Raw genomic sequence first — 24,551 nt, forward strand, 5'->3', positions numbered from 1 at the left:
TCCCGAGTGGGTTCAAGATCGATTCACGATCAGTTGCAGCATTGGAAATGGTTTCGTAATTTTTTCGCAACGGTGCCGGTTAACGATCACCACAACCAGCTACAAACGGTGACAGACCGGAAAAACCCACCGAGCTGTGTCATTGCTACCGAAATGATGTGTCCCGTTGACCAGTAACACGGTATAGCGGTAATTGATCAACGATCCAAAGGGTAGAGAGAAAAGAGAAGAAGGTTGACTCAAAGCCGCGTCCGTTCGCTAAATGCAGTGGAGAAGCGAGCAGGAGGTGTTCACATCACACACGCACACACGTATATATATATATATATATATATATATCCTCGTGCGAAAGATCGTAACCTCTAGTCTCCGGAGAACCGCACCACCGTTCACCAGTCAGTCTCTAGACTTGGAACTCGGCTCGCCTGAAGTGTAATCAGGGTCATTCGAAGCCAGCGACTCGTCGTTCTTCTTCGATGCGGTGAAATCGTTCGCCCCGCAAGTTCGATTGGGTTTGAAAATCGTTGGATCGACAGGACCTGACGAGAGGGTTGAGCTTCGACGAGTTCCGGTGCTTTTCTCTCGCCTATCATCCTCCGAGGATCAGTCGCCTCCGCGGTAGCTCCGGACCACGCGGAGAGAAAGAGAGCCGGTGATAGCCAGGGAAAGAGAGCGAGGGAAGTAACTTGCCAAGGTGGATCAACCGTGGGGCAGACGTAGATTGTGGAGCTGGTAGAAGCCGCCGAGAACCGCGGCGCCGTGGGCCTTCGCAGCTGTGACCCGCTGTCAGTTGTCCGAGCCCTGTGCTACGGTTAGGACCGCTCACAACCAATCACCACTTCCACTGTCACCATCGGCCACTCGAAGATCATCCAGAGCTGGCCTACTCCGGTCCCTGCTCCGATTTGTGTCGTCCTCAAAGTGCGTTTCGGTTAACGATAGATCGGGGACATCGGCAGTCGATGAGTTGAACGAGACTGGAGAAAGAGGAAGAAGAAAATTGGGGAAGGGGTCAGGTTGCCGTCTTCTCCCCACCAGAAGCGTTTTTCAACATGAAGTTTTACATTCTCGGCGGTGGCTCCGTGAAAAACGCGTTTTAGTCGAGAGACGAGGATCCTTTGAGAGGCTGCTAATTTTACTTTCTTTCTTTCTTTCTTTCTTTTATTCTTTTTTTTTACCTCTCATCGAAGGGTACTGCCTGCGACGTGCGTTGTTTTTTGTTCAGTGATTGTACGCGCCAAAGTGATTATTCGATCGATTGTGCGGCATCGTTCACACGCGCGGAAAAGCGGACGGTCGCAGAATGATCTGAAGGATCTGAGAGGAGGCGGTGATTAGTGCGAAGTTGCGGAGAAATGGCAGGAAGAAGAGTGTCCTTCGGTCAACATCCTTCGGGGGCTATCGCTACGGCTCTTGTCCTTCTGGTGAGTTCGAATTCAATCAGATTTGCCAACCAGTTCTAAGCCTCAGCTCCTAAGTCGCTAAATGGCAAGGTACCGTTCAACCAGTTGAACTGAAAAAAGAGCACATGATTGTTTTTTTTTTTTCTGTTTTTTCTTTCATACACCACGTGTCAAAATCCAGCGTTACGAATAAATTACACACACAGCAGTGACCAGTCACGAAGCAGGTTGTTGACAAGCCGTGTGCGCACTGCCTGGTCACACTTCATTGAAACTGTTCTCTAAAAGTGCGAGGTGATAGTTATCGAACTGGTTGTTGGCACTCACCTGTCCCTGTTTCGTAAAATTGAAATAAAAAAGAATATTGTAGAAAAAAATATGAAAAGCTTGTATTTGCTTGAAGAAAAAGTATCCTTCAGAAATTTTTAAATCCTGAACTTTTCCTGTCAGATCCTCGAAGACTGTGTTATTCAAAACCGTTGAAAACTGGATTTTAATCATCCAGAAGCTGACCGTTTTAAAGGTGAGAAAAATATTTAAAACACGAGGCGCAGGGAGGAATATGCAAACCTATCCGTAACATCCGCTCTGCGGATTGTTTGCGTTATAAGGTGGCTTGAGTCGAAGACAAAACGAGCCGTGTTGCGTCCTTTGGCCGGCAGTCACTACTGGCGTATATCTATGAACACTGTGTACATAGAAGTAGGAGCGACCGACTGCACTTAATCCTCAGACGAATGCAACTCTCTTAAGCAAGTCGCAATCGTTATCTGACAAACCGATCGAGTCGTTCTCCGTTGGTCTCGATGTCTGGTACGATTGCGTTTTCAAAATTAAGGTCTTCTAAGGATACCTAAAAGCATAAAAACGTTACGGACTGTCTGAATTGATTTTGGCAAATTGACTGTCGTAGCTTCTAAATTTGGAAGTTGGACGTGATTCTCTTTCTCTTGGGTAAAAAGTCTCGTATCCTGTTGTGTATTCAGAATAAATCTGATTCAATTTATATTCGATAGAATTAGTCTTAAAGATTTTAACAGAATTCAATCATCTGAATTATTTCTATCTAAGAATATACTATTTTCTTCGATAAGTTGAAAAATCGGAGTATTTAAAAAATAGATCAAAGCTTCTCTATGTGACTTTAACGATTCGCTGACGACTGTTATAAAAAAGTGAAACAATTTTCAGCAAACCTGAACGTCGGTAAATTGCGTTCTTCCGGAAGATTATAAAAAAAAATTGAAAAAAAACGCCACTATTAATCGGTGAAGAAATCCACAGGGAAAAAATATTTTAAATCGAATAACCGTGTCATTCGATTCGCTCGCATAAATTCCAGAGAAAACGGAATGCACCTTAAGGTACGGATACATATGGAGTTGAAAGAAGAAAGATTTGTGGAATTTAACGATCGCGTTGATCTTGGCCGTCGTGGAATATAAGTACACGTCGGCGCTCATTAAACGATAATTACTCGCCGGCACGAAGAGGCTCGCGAACACCGATGAGGAATCCATTTTTAGACACAACCGAAGGAGCTTAATTATATAGGAAAGCAGGTATAGATTACAAGATCGGCCGGTGCCGCCTCGTTGAATTGATAATCACCAGCTTTAACGACAATGAAGTTGTTAATAATTAACTTACACGAATGTTAAACGGCTGGAATGAAGTTTCGTCGGGTTGAAAATTTACCGTGAAATTATCCACACGTACATCTCCGTAAATAAAATCACAATAGCATCCCTCGTCAAACGTAAGAATGCCACGCGATTCTTAGACATCACTTATCGCCCCGCGATCAAAATTCAATCAACGAATCGTTCCTCGTAAATTAAACACACCGTACAGCCGCCCGAGGCGAATAACGCGCGTGAAAGATGTAGAAAAATCAGGAAGCTGCGAGGCTACGTCAGACGTCGAATACGAGCGCGTTAATTAAGAGATTGCAAAGATATACCGGTCTTCGCGGCCTTGCACCCTACGCTTCCTAATTTGAACACACAGAACCCATAAGAATCTCCGCTGCCCGAGTTTCCCCGCTCGATCACTCCCGATTAAGACGCCTCGAGAGATCTTTGATCCGCAAAAAATAGAGAGAGACCGAGAGTCTCGAGTAAAACCTGCTTCGCCTACTCGTCTTGTGTTTTGGCGTCAACCGCTCGCGAATCCCGGCTGCAGATCGCGTAACGCGTAATTGGCGATTAGGATCGACGGCTGCGATCGCGATTTACGGTAATTTCGACGCATCAACCAAGGTGGTGCATCCGATAGCGAGAAACGCGGTGAAGCAATCATTGAGCGTGCAATTTTTATCTTACAAATACCGTAAGCCGCCTTACTTTGGCTTCTAATTCCCCGCGATAGACGACCTTCGCCAAATCGCCCCAGGGTACGTTCACCCGCGCAATATACGACACGTATCCACACCAGAGATTGCCCGTGCAATAACCGCCAAACACCTGACAGCCCAATGCAGCAAATCAGCCTAATCGACACAAGGTAGAGATAATCATAAACTCTCTCTCTCTCTCTCTCTCTCTCTCTCTCTTCACGCAGTACTGCAGCTCCAATTTAATCGCCCCACCATCGATTTCGTGGATTCGTTGAAACTGCGCGATTTTTATTTTTATTTGTCTTTGTTTATACCGGTAACAGGATGTACCGATTAATTTGACGAGCAAAGAAAATGAGAAGTTGCGTCAAGGTTAAGGGCTTAGGAATGTCCTTGCAGTTAACCGATCGTGAAAAGATTGTCAAAATTATTGTTCCATCGAACGAGTTGATTAAAGTTTGGAAAATGTTTTCAAAGGATTTTGAAAGATGTCAATTAGAGAATAATATCATTCACTGCAATTGGCTTTCTCTTCAAGAATAAAACCAATTCAAATCGTGATTTTGCGTTTCTCGCAATCGTCAATCGCGGGATTACTGATATTAAACAAACCTACCTCAACTTGATTCCACATCGCAGTTGACGGCATAATAAACCGGTAAATAAACGATGTCCAACCTGACCAAGGAGGAAATCAAAGCCGCGCGTAAATCTCTCAGTCATTGGACAGTGAGCCCCGTAAGGAACCGAGATTCCGAGTCCACGACCACACCTAATAAACGAGAAGCGACACGAGGATCAGTCGCGTGGGTGGCTCGGTAATTTTCATTTATTTCCAGGATGACGCCCGCATCCTTTTCGGTCCAGGCCGCGGATCTGATGGCTTGTTACCGATGTCGGTGCACCATTTGCGTTTAGTTATTGCCCGTTCCGAAGCGATTACGAGTACAGGCGCTAAGCTGCGATCGCGTTTAACCGATAGCGTGGGCCTGGCTCGACTCGAATGGCCTCGATTCTCCGTCCCGTCCAACGACACTTTATACCAACCTCGGCTATCAAACACGTAGAAATGTAATGTCACACCGAGCCGCTTGGCGGAAATTACGATGGTTGAAATCTCACCGTGACCCGGGGGAAGAGCCTTATAACCTTTTCTCGAACGTAGTCCCGATACAGCATGCAACTTCACTCACTTTTCACGCTTCGTAATACGACTGACGAATTTTTGTACGTAATAATCTTACCGGAGTACAATGTGACAGATATAATTACAAGGATGTTCGCTTGTCATCCGGCATACGTTCCGTTTAATCGTAATTCTAGGGTTTTGTATCATTTGTTTTTTTAATTTTTTGTACCAAACCACGAACATATAACATCGATTACCGCTCTGGGGTTTACTTGATGATTCTCGAATTATTATGTAAATAGTTTTGGTTTAATAAACTAAATAAGTAAATTTATATACGTGCTGGGAAGGTTGGTTTATTCACCAATGTCACTTGTTGGTTTGAACGGGAATTCACGAGATATAAAAACGGCTGTTAGAGCTTCTTCTGTGAAATCCTTCGTATTATACGATTAAAACTGACGCAAATCGATTTTTAAGCGACGAATGGATTTCCTCTGAACTCCACTCAGAGGCCGAAATGTATGAATCATAAAGCTATGCGATCGAGATACGGTTCCGACTAGAATATACAACTGCTTTTACTTTCACTGTCTCGAACCATGAGCGATATACACGTTGCATCAAAGGTGGCTGCAGATCAGCTGTTGCAATTCAAGAATGCCATTGTTGAGAGATTCCAGGTCACGAGATTTTCACGCCGAAAAATATACACCTATACATGTACAGCCTTGTGAAATTCTCCGCTTGCTTCTGATAGAACTACGAATTTAAGAACGCGATTCCGCTACGCGGGGCAGTGTGAATAAAGAAAAAGAGAAAGAGAGAAAGAGAGAGAGAGAGAGAGAGGATGATGAATGCGGTGCGACGAAAAGACAGGTAGTTTCTACACGCAGCAAATAAATCAGGCGGAACCACGATGCGCCGTAAGTTCGTCTCGCTTAAGTCCCGCCTGTAAATCATTCCTGCTTTGGAATATACTAGGAGAAGGTAAGATAAGGAGGAAAAATAAGAGGAAAAAAGATATTAGCGACAGAGATGCGCGCGAGATGTTCCGCGGCTAACAACAATGAGCGAGCCTTAGACCGCAAGCATGTCTCAACAAATAAGGGACTCGAGTGGATGCGCCGGGCAAATAAAGCTCAGCGTCGTGTCGAGCTTGCGAAAAAACAACGCGAATACGAGCTCCGATGCTATCCGTCATTCTAACACCTCGACAACCACCAAGATCGGCGCTGCTATTTTCGTCGAGGGGAACGTCAGGCTCTTAGTCAGGATTAGCGAAAATCGACATAGAATGGTGAAAATTTGTCTTGAACGCCTATTTGCGACAAAAGTTCTTGACATTTCTTAAAGGAGTTTTAGGGGAATAGCTTCAATCTAATCAGAATTAAAGTTCTGCATTCTTAATAGAATAGAGATGGAATAATGCGTTACTCACCTGCAGGAGTAGATTATTCGATTTTGAGATAATATTCGGAGCTTCGTATTCGATTTCAACTCGTAGACGAGGTTTTTAAAATTTCTCAGGTTTGAAAACCGCTCGACTTATCTCACTATTTGCATAAATCGATGAAAGTGATTTTTTTTTCCAATTTTTGATCCGAGTTGAGAATTTGTATCTTTTATTTTTTATCTATCTCTCTCTCTCTCTCTCCGAGTAACCTGACGCAAGAGCCTCGAGCGCGTTTAAACGTCGACATCATCATCCGCAGCCGTGTAGAATAATTCCGGGTGTCAACAATGTCTTGCCATATACGAATAAATAATTGACGAGTAAATATCGTCGATCAGTAACGTTTTGTACGGCATACCTGCGGAGAGTACGAAACGTTTCGAAGGACGCGCGGAAGTGTCTGACGTATAATAATGGGCGGTGTGATTTTATTGACATTTAAATATAATTATCGCGGCCAACTGGAGTTGATCGCGGCTGAACCGAAATCGTAGAAATTTGTCAAATACGGAGAATAATTAAACGTCGGGACAAAAAGGATGAAAAAACATTGCGTTGTCTTCTCCGCGCGTATTTTTACACGCAATTATTATCGGATTAATTGACTAGGAAACGAGACAGACAAGTTGAAAAATTGTCCCATTAGAAGTCCTGTAAAGGTTGCGACCGAAGCAAACCGAGCAGACGGGCATTTGCAGGCGCGGGATTTGAAATTTGGAATTTGAAAAGTTCCGAAAGCGCCAAATTCCAACTTTTTTTTTGGTGGCAAAACCTGAAGTAAAGAAACCAAACTTTGCCGAAACCCGACACTCAAATTTCCGCAAGGATAAAATGTCAAAAGGGCGTAACTCTGACAAGTCAATGTTTCGAAACTGCGGAAGTGAGAAAATGTAAAAATCTGAAACATCGAAATTCCGAATAAACGAAGATTTTTAATTCTGTGAATTTCAGGCTCTGCAAAGTTTCACCACTTTGGATTTTCGACATTTTTACGTTCGGAATCTTGGTCATTTTAATACTCGGTTTTTTTGATTTTTCACACCCACTTGTTGGGTAAATTACGTTGCGTAAGTATATAAACCTTATTTTTCGGCATTTTACTCAATCGTAACTTGAATTTTCGGAATCTTGTACTTCGGAACTTGGACCATTCGAAACTTTCTTGTTTCGTGAAAGTTTGATTTTCGTACTTCAAGTTTCGCCATCAAATAATTCGGAATTTTTCTAATTTGTGCCCCGACTTGCAATGGAAGGACGAAAAAAAATTCCACGCTTTATGTAATTGCACGCACAGCGGGCGTAGGTATCGCGTTTAACGCACCGCCGCTGACTCATTAAAGTCGTATTAGGCGGCCGGTCTACGATTAATGCACTCGTCATTATATCTTCCGTTAGCCGATTCCATCCCAGAGAGCGTAAAAGTCTCGCGTGGCCGACTGCAGAGGCCGAGGCACCGCGTATTATATTCACTTCCCTGGATGATCGATGATCGCGGTGGAACTCGGACATAAACCATACCGAGAATCGCTGTCGTCGTAGAATAAATCTCCTCGTACGAGGTATATCTTTGAGAAATTTGCGGAAGAATTGAATTCCTGCTCGCAGTTTTTCTGCCAATGGATCGACCGTTCAAATTTATTTTTAGCCGCCATACAGCCGGCTTGTTTCAATCGCGTCATCTCTAAACCGCAGGGAAACAACCGACTCGCTATTTCTGATCGGTGTTGGTAACCTGTTTAGGATATACGCACGAACAATCGGACGATCTAGACGGAACTGTGGATCTTGTTTTAAACGCCGGGGAATTCAATCCGGGGAACTCCCAATAACGTATTTCAGGATCTATACGACGGAAATTTCTGAATCAGCATAGATCTCAAGAATTTTCAAACTAATTCATTTTCTCTAATTTTACATTCTCTAATTATGTTCGTCATGTTTCAACTTATTTCATAGGGGTAAATTTCGTTGCTCATTCATTTCATTATGCTTACGAATATTGAAAAAATGATGTCAACGATAGAAATTAGAAAAAAACAAAAAAAAAAAAATATCAAGACTGAAAATTGAGAAAGTATCCTACAAATGAGATTCTCTGCATCCCTTTTGCACGTTTAAAAATCCGGCTGCATTTTCGAATTCGCGTGTAAGTTCATAAATTTTGAACATTGTAGTTTTAAACTGTGCAGAATCAAAAACCTGCTACTTGCAGCGAAATGAATTCTTCAAGTTTGTAAATTGCACGAAATTAACCTCAATTTCAGGAACAGGATAAATACCGACAGTCGAGGCTGACTGAGATTAACTGAGAATTTCCCGCTATAATTTTCAATCCCAACTTTAGAGCGACGCCTCTTTCGACGTTTGATATGCGATCGCGAATTTTCGCTCGCTAGATTCGTTGACTTGAGATGCAAAACAAGTGCAAGCATTGAATCGCCGTTATCAAGGGTCGTTTCGGCCACCCGTAGAACAGAGTAGATAAAATCGAGGCTAACATCCGGTCCGGGGAACGAGTCACTTCCCGTTTTGCGACGGGGCGTCCCACTTGACGCGTCCGATTTCCCGTCATTGAGCAATTAACTCGTCACTGAAATAAATTGAGCCGTTCATCCGAGCGTGTCGAGTGGCTGTAGTACAATAACATTGTGAACTCGTCGGTGAAAGATGATCGGTGGGATTATCGCCTCCGAGAATCGAGCCGACTTGAGGTCGCCCGATCGGTTTCGAACGGCGCCTTTTGCCGACCGGGTGATCGTCGAAAAAAATACGGCTAACAATTTTGCCCGACTGGAAAAGAGAGAGACTGCCGTAGAAACTTGACGCCGGATCGTAAAGCATCGGATCAGACCAATTCATTCGAGGATTTTACCAAAGCACCTTGTGCGAGTCTCCGAATCCGGCTTGATAAGCTCACGCCTGTCAGCGCTTGCGGGCTTTATTTCTGGGGATTTATCATGCACGACGGTCATTGGGCGGGATGTTTAAGCGCCTCTTTTCAGACGTTATTTCACGATCGCACAACGATGCACCCTCAGAAAAGCTAATGACTCGTAATAAATCAGCGCGTTCCTTAACTAGTATTATAAGATGTGGGGAAAGAAAAAAAGAAAAAAAAGGAAAAAGGAGCGAAATCGTCCTCTGCGTGGATGACAACGGCCACGGATCGGAGCTTAATGTAGTGGCGATTCTGAGCGTAGCCGTGGCGGTGATAAAACCGTTCACCCGGGAGGTCTCAACCGGTGCACGGCATCGTTGTGAGAACTCCGAAGCCGGACCGAGGGGATCGGTAAAAGAAAATAATACACCGCTATAAATAGGACTGAGCTTATCGCTTCTGGAGTCTATGTATAGCTAACGATGCGAACGGCTGGGAAGATGCCGGGGGAATTTCTACCGCCGGTTTTGCGAATGGCGTACGTTTCGCGTACCCCGTTAAAACATTCTCCCGTAAATACCGGTGAAGAAAATACCCTCGCGATAATCCTCGAGTGCCATGGATTCCTTGGATCAGATTGGCTCGTTGGTTAAAAAATTTTGCGAATAGCCACGATTTTATAGGAATATAAAATCGTTGGAGAAGCAAAATCGATACTAAGTCACACAGAAGTGAAAAAAGGAAACGTTGCGATCGGTTTTGAAAAATCGGTCTCATTATGCCTGCGTTGCGTACAAAGTTCGGCGTGCAGAGACGATCTACTTTCGATTGTGCTTTTACGTACGATCGTTTTACCGATGTTCGTGAAAGTGATCGAACGAATGAATCGTACGCCCGAAGAACAGGCTGCAATTAAAAAATCGTAACCGTAGATCCAATTCTTTTTTCGTCCTTTTGAGCATGTGAAAGTGACAGGCTGTCAGAGCTAAAATTGACATTTTGGGGTTGTATCCTGACCTGCCGATGATTACGAGGATAATTGCATTTCCTCGAAGCGGAGTTTTTTTGCGCGATCGGTAATTCGCTGGTCAGCTAAATTCGGTAGTAGCGGAGAAAAGAAGACGCAAAAAAAAGAAAAAAAAAAGAAAAAAACACCCGTTGAAATCACGCGAGGCTCCGCGGTCCTGTGCGTCATATCCGAGCTCGTAAGAGAGACGTTTAAATGGAGGCCGGATCAGGGTGTAAGAGCCTAGGGACGACCCGTGGCGTCCTTGCGAGGCCTTCTGAATATATGACGCAAGTCTCGGAGAGCTCGACCCGACCGGTCGTAAAGCTTTTCGTCGGAGTTCCAGGAGTCATCGCCTAGGCTCCGTTCTCCGCGGATTCTCGTACGAGATCGGCAAGGTCGAGGTGACTAAAAACCGTGAAATACGTACCAGGGGGACGGTGAATCGTCCTTTATGCCGAGTGCATCCTGGCCGAGTCAGGACGGAGCTTACGAGCCTTGACCGTGGTGTTTATGGCTCTTGGATCCGCGTGGTTACGTCGCGTACGCCGCGTTGCGGGACGCGATTTCCCCGGCCGAAGGTCGCGACGGTCCCCGTTTTTCACTCCGGAGACTCGCTGAGCCGAGCCGAGCACTTACGGAAGGTTTATCGGTCTCGCCCTACGGCTTAATTGCCTCGGCTTGCCGCAGCTTCAACAGTCGTGAGGATACCTCAATTTGACACAAGTCCCATTCCCCGGGGTTGGATCGCTGTTTTTTCTTCTCGATCGATGTCGCCTCGACGATGCGCCGGGAACTTTTTTTTTAACCTCGTCTTCACCCCGCGTTGCAGATACTTCAGACCAGACCCTTCGAGCGCCTCGCGCAGCTAATCGGCAACAGGTTCAACCTTTCCCATAAAAATGATATCTTCAAGCGATTAGAACCTGAAACTCCTCGATGGATATCAGACGTGCGGCAGTCTCTAATGGCGCGATCCCTTCGAGATAAGTCTGACCATTGAACGGAAATTTATGATGCTATCGATTTGGGAACCCGCTGCCTCGGCTCTTTGCGATTTTTCCTCTCGTTTCCCTCGTCGAAGAGGATCTCTGACGTCTCGAGCCTCGGAGAATCGCCGATTGCGAGTTATTCGAGCGCTCAGCGAGTTCGCCCGAGGCCCGATTACACGTCGGGACCGAAGTCGTCGAATGAAGAAACCATCGAGCCGGTTACTCGGCAGCTGGCAACCAACCGACGGCATTGAACGACCTTCACGCATCGGGTCCCTGCACTGTGGTACCAGGAAGAGCGAGCAGAGCGCAGGCGGATTTCGCCGGCAACGACGATCCCGAGAGTAGTTGGAGTCGGGTTTTTATCCCGCGGGACATCTCCGACGCACGTGGAAAAATTGCGGAAAAATTGTCGGACCGATATTCTCGGCTTTTGTCCAGCAGCTTCAGGTTCCGAGAACCAAGTTGCGTGACTCTCGTTGCTCGGGTAAAACGTACGTGCCGGATACCTTCCTTGTTCAACGTCGCGACGCAATCGAGAGGCGACGATCTGTTAATTAGCGAGTACCTGTGCGATTTTTCAGAAATTTCCTTCTTTAGATACCACAGATCGCCTCTGAGTAATGGGTTTCGCTTCCGAGTCGCTTTACACCGCGATTCATCTCCGCGCTTATGCCTCGTCGAAGGCCAATTTTTTTACCCCAATCATTAATGAAAAGAAACGAGCGCGACGTATTCTATTATATTTTATACTAAAAGTGGTGCCTGATTGCACTACGTTACGAGTCAAAAAAAAAAAAAAAATAAAAAATTAAGTACCATCTTCTAAATTTCCTATCTACTTATTTATTTGTACTTTTCGCTTAATAAGAATATATACCTATTTTTTTTCTAGAACGTACTATTTTTTATAACAGGACCCGGGGACTGATCGCATCTCATGCAATTACCTATAATTCGGATTAGCCGTGATTTCACCTATCCGTGGATTATATTTGTAGGCGTAAAATGAGGATCGTTACAAAAGTTATTGACGAGTACCTCAAAAACAAGAACTGATATCGTGTACCGCTCTAATTGTAGCAATTTCCTTGCGTCAAGTTCCGCAGAAGCTCGCGCAAGAAAGTATGAAGCTTGCTTAATAAATTACAAGGCCTCGTCGATACTTTAACTACCCACGTTTATACGCGAACCGCGTACTTTTATTCACGACATGCAGACGCGCAAAAACCGCCGTCACTCGATCCGGGGCGACTTTTACATTCTTTCGCGTCCCTCAGCCTTCGGCGATCATCAGACGTGCGAAAAAAAGCACCGTACGCCTTTCGTCTACTTATTTTGAATATCTGAAAATGTGAATTCGCCGTAATTTAACAATTATTCTGTCACCGACATCGAATCATCGCAATAATTGAAGAAGAATAATACTCGACGACCGTTCGGTAAATTTTTCGGGAAACATTAATTAATCAAGTTTTAATGTAATTAATCCATCATGTATCAATGAAATAAAAATCGGGAGAAATTGTCGTTAATTTCTAGAATCGTACCTTTTTCAGCGTCGAAAATTTCACTGCTCAGCAATCGTTGGGACTCGATGTTCGATGCATCCGGGTGTCGCTTTGTGGTCGTTGAAGCTGTTAGGTGAAGAGATAAGAGCTTGAACACACGGTGTTTCCACTTATATCCCACGGTACTCTGGTAGACGGTGCCGTGTTAATTATGATTTATCAACGATCCGTGAGGCGTCGCGACGCCTACCTCTTCAAATACCCGCAGCCGGCCCTCCTCTCCCTCTGGATCTTGAATCGTATCTTCCCATTTCGCGACAACAACTCAGTCCCGTATCTGATTGGAGCTATTTTCAGCCAGCGAGCAGGAAATACGCACCTTTCTGCATCGGGCGGACCGCATTTCGATTAAGACTTCGATCCGTAGGCTGCAGCGCGTGTCCTCGTCCGTCTCTCTTGGAAATTCCAAAGCATCCGTATGGCAAGTCGGGCAATTAAGGATGCAGAAATAACACAAATTATCTACTCAAATTGCGGCGCTGCAGGCGATAAAGTGTTTAAGTGCAACAGACAGGGATATTCTTGCAGGATGTGAGCAGCTTCTACCGAGCTTTAACGTTTCATTAGCTCATTTTCGATCGAGGATGACGATTTCGAAGAATAATAAAGGACGATTTTTTACCGCGGTTATACACAAGGCAATTTTCAACTCTGTGTTATATTTTACAGATACAAAGCTTTCGATTTCATTCGAGTAAAAATATTTCGACGTCAAAATTTCAACGCTCTAAAAACAATTATCCGTAATATCTGAAATTCGGCATTCGTAAAATGTAAAGTTTTTCCGATATACGAATTTCTAAGGTATGCAGAAGTAAGAATTTCTCTAAGAGGATAGGAAGAAGATGCATTGTGCTCAGGTTTCGAGCAGAATGAGAAGCACGAATATCGCGCTCCGGCCTACGAATGAGCCTTTCACATAACTGAGCGTAAATGCCAAGTCGTACGGGTTTGTTCTCGACTCTGTAAGAGAGAAGAGTCCTCCGCGCCCTCGCCGGCAAGGCCATAGTCCCATTTTACTACCTGCCAACAGACAACGAATAGTTATTCGTCACCTTGTGTCGGCGGATAGGATGCGATTATTGCCCACACAAAGTCACGAAGCCTCTCGGCATTACGCCGATGGTTTTCCCCACGTAACGAGATTCGCTCCAGAAAAGCTAGAAGCATTTTTTATAATTCGTGCTTGCGATTGGATTCGTCTCTTCGATCATTTTCCGGCCCGAAAGATCTTCGGTCACGAAAAGCTCGGCTGCGAGTCTTCCGCTTTGCAGGACACGCACGTCCGGGCTTGCAAATATTTGGAATTTCCTCCCGCCGAGACATTTTCAAGGATTCCCAGACCGTGGCCGACGTTCGCCGTTTCAAGCTGACTGCACGACAGGCTTTCTCCCACGATCCTGAAACCTTTCGACCGAGCTGAAAGGTTGCTCAAGAGTCTCAGCGCATGCAGGCACATATAATACTCGGATCGACGCGTCGTCACCCGCTTTTCGCGAAATCCAGAAAGAAACGTCGGAATCGGATTTACGACCCACGGAAGATGGGACCGAGTCCACCGTTCCGCGATTTTTGATCTATGATATATAGTTCGTTGATTATCCTAGCGGGAATTCCGTTCGATCCGCTATTTATTGGCAGCAGTCACTTGATTAACCTCCCGGTGAATCGACGGCGAAACGCTTCGCGTTCGGCAAAAAGGGAATAACGGTGACCGAGCCGCTCGATCTCCTCATCGATCTTTCGACGAGCTGTAACGTACCTTCGGTAATTCGACCTTTGCACGTGCCTCCGATATAAATCCGATTCTCCTGATATTCTCGCCTCGAGAATCGCGGCTTCCGCAACGCTATTCTGGCACCCGAAGAAGCGATACGCGTTATCGGATTGCCCAATGGGCCAGAGGCCCCGGCGTGAATCGGGCCCAGTCGCACCTTCCTACGCAACGCCGAATCAACGACCGGACAACCGTTGTGAATTGTTTGTTGATCGAGGCCTCTAGAGGCACGCAACCTTCAAAGTCAGTGCTGCTTGGCTTAGGAGAAAGTTAGGTAACTATCGCGGGCAAAAAACGGTAATTGGTATGGGTCCGTGTAAATGTTTGAGCCTATTTTCAGACGCGGGCAAAGATCGTTCTCGACCCTTTCGGACATTTCTTTTTACTTATCGGTAGTCAAAATGAATTCGATACTCGGTACTGAAGCCTCGATATCGAAAAACAACGTTATCAAATCAAAATCAAACGTCTTTATAATTTCTCGGACAAGATCCATCGTCGTTTTTCAAAAACCAAAAATTCAACGTACCACAAATTTTACCCGGAGCACTCAAACGAGGTGCAGAAATTTGCGGAATCCAGAACAAAAAAAAGACTCTTTGAAAATACGTGTAAAAAATTCCGTGAGTAGGAATTCTAAAAAACGATATGAAGAAATTGAATGCTCGAGTCTCGTACCATGAGAAGACAATTTAAACATTATTCGCGTTGCTTCTCATATTATATCCGATGGCGCGTCCCTGCGCATTTCGCGATCGTTTGATAAGGAGGATTCGCTTTCGCTTCCTGACAAAAATCTCATCGACGTTAAGCAGAGGGCTGAGAATACTTGTGCAAACAAATACGCTCGCCGGTTGAATACGTTGGCCGAAAGTGAAACTGGCCGAGTGTCCGGATACGCTGCTCGACGTTGTGGTCCTCTTGTTGCGCAGGTCGTTACCCACCAGGTCGCATATCCGAAACCCGAATAACATTGATATTGCCGTACGTACGAGACGTTGCTTTGCACCCACGCGGAAAGAAGCTGCTAAATAACGAAAGGCGCGATGCACAAACACCGAACTGCGAACGGAATCTGCTGACCTGAATTCCTCAGCTTTTACTTTCGCGGGATGGAAAATAAAGAGAAGAAAAAAAAACAACGAAGAAGACCGAGAACAAGGACGAGGTTTCGGATGATCGGATGAAATTCTTCAACGAAATTTTTCGAATTCTCGCCCACGGTGATCCGTGCCCGTGTTTGTCACTTCAACGTGTTTTGATTTCGTTTCATAATTTTCATCTCGCTTATTAGGCGGCAGGCGCGTGGCTCGTGTGGGATTACATATTCGGAATTCAGTGTACGTCATTATTAATATGTCAGGCAGGAACAGCTTGGAATTTCTTGAGAACTTCCATTCCTCCACCTTTTCTTTTCCTTTCTGTTTTTTTTTTTTTTCTTTTTTTCTCGTCGCTTGGTTTATACTCCGATCTCGCACCTATACATGTAAGACGATTTTGCACCGAGTGGGTGCGGATTCTTTCCAAGTTATCCAACGCGCGTGTCGATGCAGTTTCTCAAGCTTATAAGTTACGTCAAAAATTCGCGCATCCCGTATTCTTATTAAAGTGCCAGACGCGTCACCTTACTTACGTAATCGGCATCTTCTTTCTTATACATGTTATACTCGTAATACCTACTCGTAGATATAAGCGATGAAAGTTAGCTTCGGTTAATTGATGAGGGCCTGATTCAATTTTTTGGCATCGCTACCGCACCGACTCTTTCCTTTTCTTTTCTCTTCTACCTCTCAATGTCTCAATATCATGCACTTTCTCAAATGGAATACTATAAATGATCTGATTATTCAGACACATCAAGTTTCAGTTCACTTGTGACTGTTATTGTTGACGTCGAAGAAAATCTTGATAACTTATTATAAAAGTAATAATTTATTTTCTGAATCTGTAATTATTTTTTTTTCTACACAAGAAACCGGTTTGAAATTTGAATTTGTATTTAAATTAATGCCTGAATTTTTAGCAAGAAAAATTTATCTCACGGTATGGATTGTTTCTTTTATATCTTTTTTTTTTCACTATTCATGATTCTTAGATAAGCGGTTATAAATCATTGCATAATCGTTATATTAACTCATTAAAATTATTCAAAGTTTGATTTTGTTGCATTATTTAATTAAAAAAAAAAAAAAACTGATGGCGTATAGGCTGATTAGGGTGGAATTGTACATTACAAGCAGACACCGGTACGTCTGCGATCTGAGTGATGAAAAATAGCTGATAATGAGTCTCGAGAAAAAAAAGAGAGAAAAACGTTTAAAGCATGAAAAAGTGTATCACCCGGAATTTCCTACACACGTATCGATTATTATGCACAGATATTGTTATTAGCACTGTCAATAAGATTGTGGGAGGACAGAATATTCATATAAGGTATACGCTGTCCGTATGCGCGTTGACATAAAAATTGGCACTGGTAGAAAAAGGCCGTAATTAAGTATTATAATCCAATACGACTCGCCTATTTCTTAACTGCCGCTGATTGCCGGTTTCCTACATCAAATATTTTTTTTAACGACATTCCGCATACTTACGAACAGATATACGTATAACGTACCGTGTTACATACGTGCGTATACGTACGTGCACAAATTGAAATACCTCGGGAGGTATCGACGTACTTCGCCACACCCAACGACGACCTTGCTCTCTCGATCCCTCTTTCTTTTTCTCTTCCTCCTCCCCCCATTATTGCAAATTCCATAGAACCTGATACATCGCGGGATTTCAAACTCGAATGACACGAGCATGTATCTTGTACATTGGATCGGTAACTCGGGCAGGAGCAGAGCTTGCAACCTTGGTTTCGCAAAAAGAAAAAAAAAAGAGGACAAAGAAATGAAACTGCTCTTCAAAAACGCTATTTTGCTAAGCTTGTTCCGTTCCTCACTAAATTTATCGAACAACATGAAGTAAAAGCTTTTGCGAAATTCTGTGATATTGGACCGTCTCACGATGAGTCGAGACAAAAAACTTGGAAAGATCCACAAACTGACGTAGAATAATTTTATCCGAAAAAAGAGTCGTTAACGACTTCGCCAGCAGAAATTGTTCGTTCTATAGACCGTAAATCACAGCGACTTTGTAAAATTTGAAATAAAATTTTTTTACGACGGTTTTATGCAGCGTCTAGTCAGGCCAAGGATGAAGGAGATAAATAGAGAAAGGATAGTCCTGCGGCCGGGATTGCAGACCAGAATTCTGCAATTCGAGTTGACGATGAGGTGTAACGGTAACCTGCGCACACATACAGCGTGTGCAACAGGAATATCTGCGAACCCGGGTGAGAGTTGGCGGGAGTATGAATAACCGCGTGGCATTTTAATACCCTTTGTAGTCCTGAAATTAACGGCAATCGGGTGGCCGCATCGCGGAGCCGGTTCTAATAAAGTCCGAGGATACAAATTGTCGGGAAGGATCGAGTCGACTGGCGTAAATCGGCGCCACCAGCTACGGGATGAATGTGGCTTAACTTCGTTGCGTCGGAGACGCGTCCGGGGCACTCCTGTCTATTGTTGATCACACCGAAGGCATGCGGTCTGACGTACCAGTTATACCCGATGTCGTATTGAAGTTCTAAAATTGGTCCGAGGCCTTAGTTCCGCTTGCCTACGCCAAACCTTGGACTCCGTTGATCGCCGACGGCTGAACTTCCTCCTCGGGTCAAGATCCAGGCTTTCTGGTCGTTCGCTCGGCCCGAAAATCATTTTTTTCCGTCTTCGATGGGTGCTTGAACTGGACGAATGTTGCACCGTTGATCACTCGTGGTGTAAATTTGAACCATGGATAGTTCGGACGACGGTTTATGGTGCTGTAATCCGAGTTGTGCCGGGCGAGGCTGAAATGCTACAGGGTCGATAGTGCGGAAGGTGATCAAACTAGTTTTGATCGAAGTTGGTGTAAAGTACGAGATTTGCTGATGAAGCTAGTCTTCGTCAACTAGTGGAACGGTTTAGGCACGTAACGAATGAACAAGCAGAAATCAAGGTCGGTAAAAAACGTCGTGATCCATTAGGAAGGATGATTGAAAGAAAGAAGAGATTAGCTGCGCGTTAAGGCCAAGGCTGGTCCAGCCTCCTCGATGTTCGATTATGTGACGATCTTATCGGTAATTTAAACAGAAGCGTTTTCAGCCAGCTCTAAAGCCAAGACCTCTTGTTCTTCGTCCCGTGATGTTTCTCCTTTTTTTCTGCTCTACCATAGGAGTTGATACGCAGATTAACAAGACGCACTGCGTATTCAAGCGAGTGATCATCGCTCCGCAGATTCGACCATGATGATTGGCACGGTAGCGGATACGTGGCGAATTGGACCATTGTTTGCAAATTGATAGTTAACTCGGGATGCGTAATTGCATTCATATCAGTTCCAGTCGCGTAGGTGTTCGCAACAATTGTCATAACTGCGCAGGGGCACAAAGTAACTTATGCACAGTGGTGTCACACCGAGCAGACGAAACGGCTTATCCCGTTGCTCAATTTTCTTTCAGAGACACATTCTGTTCTCCTACCACCCGCTGATCTGATCCTAATTCCAGCAACTCTTCTTTGAGATCTGAAGAGACAAAGTTTCAGCTACATTATAACGTATTATTAAGTATACCGATGACACTATCAAAGATGACGGTTCTAAATCCACCGAAACTGGTCTGCGTGGACTACCGTCGAACAGTTTTTGTAGATTCAAACAGTACTGGCCAATAGAAGTCCCAATCACATGTTCCGTACGGTAAATATCTATACAACGACAATCCATTCCTATGTTCCAGGTTTTCCTCCAAGCGACGTTGGTTTGGAAAGAGAGTACATCAGCTCCGGGTAGACGAGACGACGTTCTAGCAGGAACGGAGTTCCTCTCAGTCTTCATAAACGGAGCGATGGCGCAGCCGCCGATAAGACGTCGAGGTTCTCGTCGAGGCGGTACAACGACGGACAACGTGGCGGCGGAATCGCAGCGTCAGGAGGCGTCGATATACAGGATATCTCGAACGTCGCGAACTTCGAGCGCAGCGCCGCCACGACGGGAGGATGAAAACGAATCCCGGGTTTCCCCGATAAGCCAAAAGTCCGTCGAGAGTTCGGCGAGCCTTACGTCGCTGCTGGACAACCTCTCGACGGCGAGCGAGATCGGCTCGATGCTGACACCCAGGTCGGAGCCGGTCAGCCAAAAGGTGATCGGGGTCAGTGTGACCTCGACGGTCGAAGCGACCCCGTACAAGGTCAGAGTGGAGCACCACGTCGACGACGAGATGACGACCGCGAGTCGAACGGCCCCGACGACGACCCCGATCACCTTCGTAACCCCCCTCCCCGCCCTGACGGCCGCCGACGAGCTGAGCAACATCGTCTCCGAGTCCAACCGCAGCGAGTTCTCCGTCGACGAGGGCGCCCCGCGCACCAACTGGCGCCTACGACCCAGAACCACGACTCCCAGGACTCGCGGATCGCGGCCCTCCCACCGCCATCACCGCAAGGAGGCGAGCGAGTCCGTCGAGGCGACGGGGCCCGACGGTAAGGCCCCTCACCCCCAGGGCCGCAAGGCCGGCCGGCACTACCAGACGCTCCTCTTCACCCAGCACCCTTCGCGGCTCTACGCGGAGGCTGAACCGGCGCGGGTCTATTCGGAGCCTGCGCGGGTCTACTCGGAGCCGGCAAAGGTCTACTCCGAGCCGGCGAAGGTCTACGGAGAACCGGAGCGGGTCTACTCCGAGCCTTCGAAGGTCTACTCGGAGCCCGCGAAGGTATACTCCGAGCCTGCGAAGGTCTACTCCGAGCCGGCGAGGGTCTACGGAGAACCGGCGAAGGTCTACGGGCCCGACGGACGCCCCGTTAAGCCTTCCGACGAGCCGGAGGAGCAGAATTACGAGGTTGACGAGGCCGTCAGCGTCGGGAGTAACGGCAACGTCCACGGACTGCAGGCCGTCACTGAACCCTCGGGACCCCAGGAACCCGACGATGGTCACAAGGTCGGCTACGTCGTCGAGGGGAGGAACTACCGCAGGTACAGGGTCGAGGAACGCACACCCGACGGATTCATCGTAGGCGAATACGGCGTCGTCAGTCACGACGACGGATCGTTGAGAGGCGTTCGATACACCGCCGACAGCAGTATCAATCCTCAGCTCATTCATGAAACTCTTATGAAGTTTCTCGCTCTCTAGGCGATACTTGGGATTGTCGATTTTTGTTTATTTTTTTCCAAGTTTTTTATCGATCATGCTTGATAGAAAAATCTTACAATAGCAAACGAAATCAGACATGAATGCAATATTTGGACAGTCAAATTTGCACCGTTTACTGATCGTAAATAACAGACTAGGATTTACTTATCCCTTAGAAATCTAGCAGAAATCTAACATCGGAACTCAAAATTTGAAATTTGAATCTTCCGTTAAGCCTGATCGATCGGAATTCTTCGGGTACGTTATTTTTTGTCATGTTTGAAACTGCGAGCCCACGAACCTCACAGATATTCAAATTCTACAAATGAAAAAAAAAAAAAAAAAAAAAACGGAGAACAAAAAACTTTGTGCCGAATCTTTAGCGAGTTCTTTGCTGATCTTGCCAACTCAACTGCCTCACCCTAATTTTAAGTTTATATAATAGATTCTACACCCGTCCATTGACGTGGAATGAATCGGAGTCTTTTTGCTTCTTGTGATTTAGCGATCGAGGCGGTTCTCGTATTAGCGATTAGAATTATTTATGTGCCAGCCGCGTCTGTAATCGCTGCAAAAATTAGACAAAGGAAATGTACGAATGAAAAGAAATTAAAAAAAAGAAAAACAAAAAAAAAGAATAAAAAAATACGAGGAGGTGTGAATACCGTCATTCTAGTAGGCCTTCTAGTATTTTCAACCAATACGAAATTGACTATCGATAATTGTAAGAATCTGACATTCGTATCCAAACCGCAAAACCCAAACCTCTCGCGATTATGAATAATTGCTCATTTTCTACGTGCGTGCGTTTTTTTTTATCCTATTTTTTTTCCTACTCGCTCACGAGCAGTCAATATAATCGTGCATCAATGGATATAATATATACGTGTATGGGTACGTGGATAACATAAGTTGTATGGATACAGAAGATTGCTAAAAAATAGCAAACGTTAGATTAAAGAAAAATCCTGCTTCCTCGAATTTTAATCGTAAAATGATTTGCTCACGACGGAAAATCTTTTGCACATTTCATAATTTCAATTTACATGAATATAATAAGGACGTATTTAGTAACGTATTATTAATAAATGAATTCACCATCAGCTAACTTGAACAAGACATTGTTTTTTTTTTTTTTTTTACGTAGTTATTCCTAGGAATATTTTCACCGCATTTCATATATTGCCTTAAGGCGGTGTAATTATTTAATTGGTTGATTATTTATGATGAAAAATAAAACGTACGAATATAATTAAAATAGTTTTGTGAGATGGTCAATATTGCATCGAAGTTGTGGTAATACTGCACGAAATTAAAAAATGTGCGATGCAATGTACTTTTATTGTAATTCTAATCTGATTGAAAAGAAAAAAAAACGATAATTAATAAAGTAAAAAATCACCGAGCACTCACCCTGCAAACTGACGATCTACGAATATTGACAGTCTCTCGAAACTCGTACGGCGGTTAAGGCTTCTGTGACGAAGAAGTTTCCCCGATGGATTGATCGGCGGTAGCCAGAGCCCTGAGAATTCAAGCGTGTAATTTATCCTGAAGAATAATAATCTAGGTAAACTAGATTAATTAACGACGGGCCTCGCTACTGTGGATCCGAACAAACTTGTCACGGCAGCAATTCCGCAGCCCTCCCCTCTCCCATCTAGCTCGTATACGGTTAACTAATTTAAGGATGTCACACAATATGTTATAAAAGATTCAAACAACGTACGTCGTGTAATCGAAATATCTCAATAATCGAATAATAAAGTCTCTTCGATAATATTGTAAGGATAATTATCTAGAAGCGTAGTTTAATTTGACGTAATAAATTGTAAGAGCAATACATTCTCGCATAAATCACTTGTAGTCTTATGTTATCACTATAAATTATAAGTAGTCTATTTTATCGTATATAATTACCTCATTCGTTGAGACAGTTCCTCTTGCGGTTCGGATGATGACCATGTGACCAGCGCCCTCAAAACTATAAACAAAAAAAAAAATAAATAAATAAAACAAAGTACTCACTTCACTGATTTCACCACATTTTTTTTCACCCTTTACATTAAATCTGCTTGTGAGATTCAAAAGAGTGAAAATCAGCAAACGAATGGAACAATTGGGGTTTTGTGTCGCATTGATCACTGCGAAAACTGAATAATGCTCATTTTTGTACCGCACATATATTATACTTAGCATGTAATTATTTTGAACGGTTTTAAGCCCCGCATATACGGTATCGTATACAATCTCAGTATACGACGTTGTACGTGTACCAAGTTGAAACCGAGATATAGTTTTATAAGCGACACTTTTATATGCAATATATAATACGAGTAAAACGTACAGTGTAGGTAATATTTACTGTCAAATCTATACATATATGTTGTAACGATAATACGATATAGTGCTGTGCCTTGGCCATTATTCAGATGCCGTTTTACAATAAACTCATTGTCGTATAAATAAATATGAGAAATTATTACACACACCCTGCAAATATCCTCCGTTATATCCTCGCCTTTGTGACTCTGCTGATCGGAAATCAGGCCACGGTCCTTTTTCCGGTGGGAATCGCGGAGAAAAACTTTCCACGATCCGTAGGTCCGCGTAATTTGGTCAAGGGAGTCCGCTGACCAGTCGGAATATCAGTCCCACGATCAACAATCCGATTTCCGATGAAAATTATCATCCCAAGAGGCCGATAACAATTTCGCCCAGCCTTTGAACCGCCTCTCATTCCGCGCGTAGTCTCATCATTTATACGATTTTGACCGAGCAATGAATTTCACGATAATCGTAATTGAAGCTGATAATTGCCTCGAGTTTTATCGTTGTATGCACTTTGTTCGATAATTTACTCGTACTCAAGATCACGATCATTCGCGTGAGCTTGAATCGATGTTATCTTCTTGCGGCAGAGTTGATGAGTAAAAAAAAAAAGGAGAAAAGAGTCGGAGAAAATAGGTGAAAAAAATAAAAAAAATAAAGAACGAGAGGGAAAGAAACAGGCAGCGAAATTACCAATCCAGCAATCGTTTCGATAATCTACGAATGTGCAGCGACGCGTTAAGCCGAGTTGTTACGATTACATTTTTCTTCGCCTTTTTTTTCTCCAAATTTCTCTCCTCTTCGTTCCGATCCTTGCGCAATGGGCCCGCTCGTATACACCCGGCAACACATTAAATTGCATTACATTATCCACTCGCGTAGAAGTCGTTCAAGAAGTCGATTCTACTTAAAAGCAGCCTGAAAACGATTGTCGGTTGCACAACTTTCACAATGAGGCGCTGGCTGCTCACACTGATCGTCACTATCTCACGTGTTTTCTTGCCCGACGATGATCTCTGCTGCAACAAATTCAAACCACCGAGAATCACGGACTCGAGTTGCCGGCACTAATCGGTCAACGAATATCAGCAGCTCTCGGATCCTCGTCCGAATTCCTAGATCACGAATTCGTGTCGTGGAAAAACTTTTCCTCTCCATTTTTCAAGCTTCTATACGAGACTTGAAAGTAATCGATTAATTCGATTTGAAAGGTTTTGCTTTATATCACACTTCGGTTAAAATCGAATCTAAATTCCTTCAAAGACACGAGACAAAGATGACAAGTGGAAAAATTGGCGATCGAAGAAACGCGGTTGTTTCAATTATATTCCAGGACCTCGAATGGCAAATAAAAAGCAAACAAAAAAAAAAAACCAACGACGGAGAAGAAGTATCGTAATTTACCGGCACTTTTAAAAATGAGGGGTTAAACGACGCTGAATATATATCC

The 24,551-nt window shown here is 44.3% G+C and overlaps 1 protein-coding gene across 1 annotated transcript; it reads left to right on the forward strand.

Annotated features, from left to right (window-relative positions):
- Window positions 1–373: 373 nt before the first annotated feature.
- On the forward strand, window positions 374–22,823 carry LOC124303451 (uncharacterized). The gene is made up of 2 exons (XM_046760665.1): window positions 374–1,424; window positions 19,379–22,823. Exons 1-2 carry the CDS (start codon window positions 1,356–1,358, stop codon window positions 20,768–20,770), a joined length of 1,461 nt encoding a protein of 486 aa, XP_046616621.1. The 5' UTR covers window positions 374–1,355; the 3' UTR covers window positions 20,771–22,823.
- The last annotated feature ends 1,728 nt before the right edge of the window (window positions 22,824–24,551 follow it).

Source organism: Neodiprion virginianus, chromosome 1, assembly GCF_021901495.1.
Source record: "Neodiprion virginianus isolate iyNeoVirg1 chromosome 1, iyNeoVirg1.1, whole genome shotgun sequence".
Classification (NCBI taxonomy): domain Eukaryota; kingdom Metazoa; phylum Arthropoda; class Insecta; order Hymenoptera; family Diprionidae; genus Neodiprion; species Neodiprion virginianus.

Coding starts and splice junctions, on each gene's coding strand:
- LOC124303451 (XM_046760665.1), top strand. CDS start 1,356: ATGGCAGGAAGAAGAGTGTCCTTCGGTCAACATCCTTCGGGGGCTATC. Junction 1,425..19,378: donor CTACGGCTCTTGTCCTTCTG/GTGAGTTCGAAT, acceptor CCTATGTTCCAG/GTTTTCCTCCAAGCGACGTT.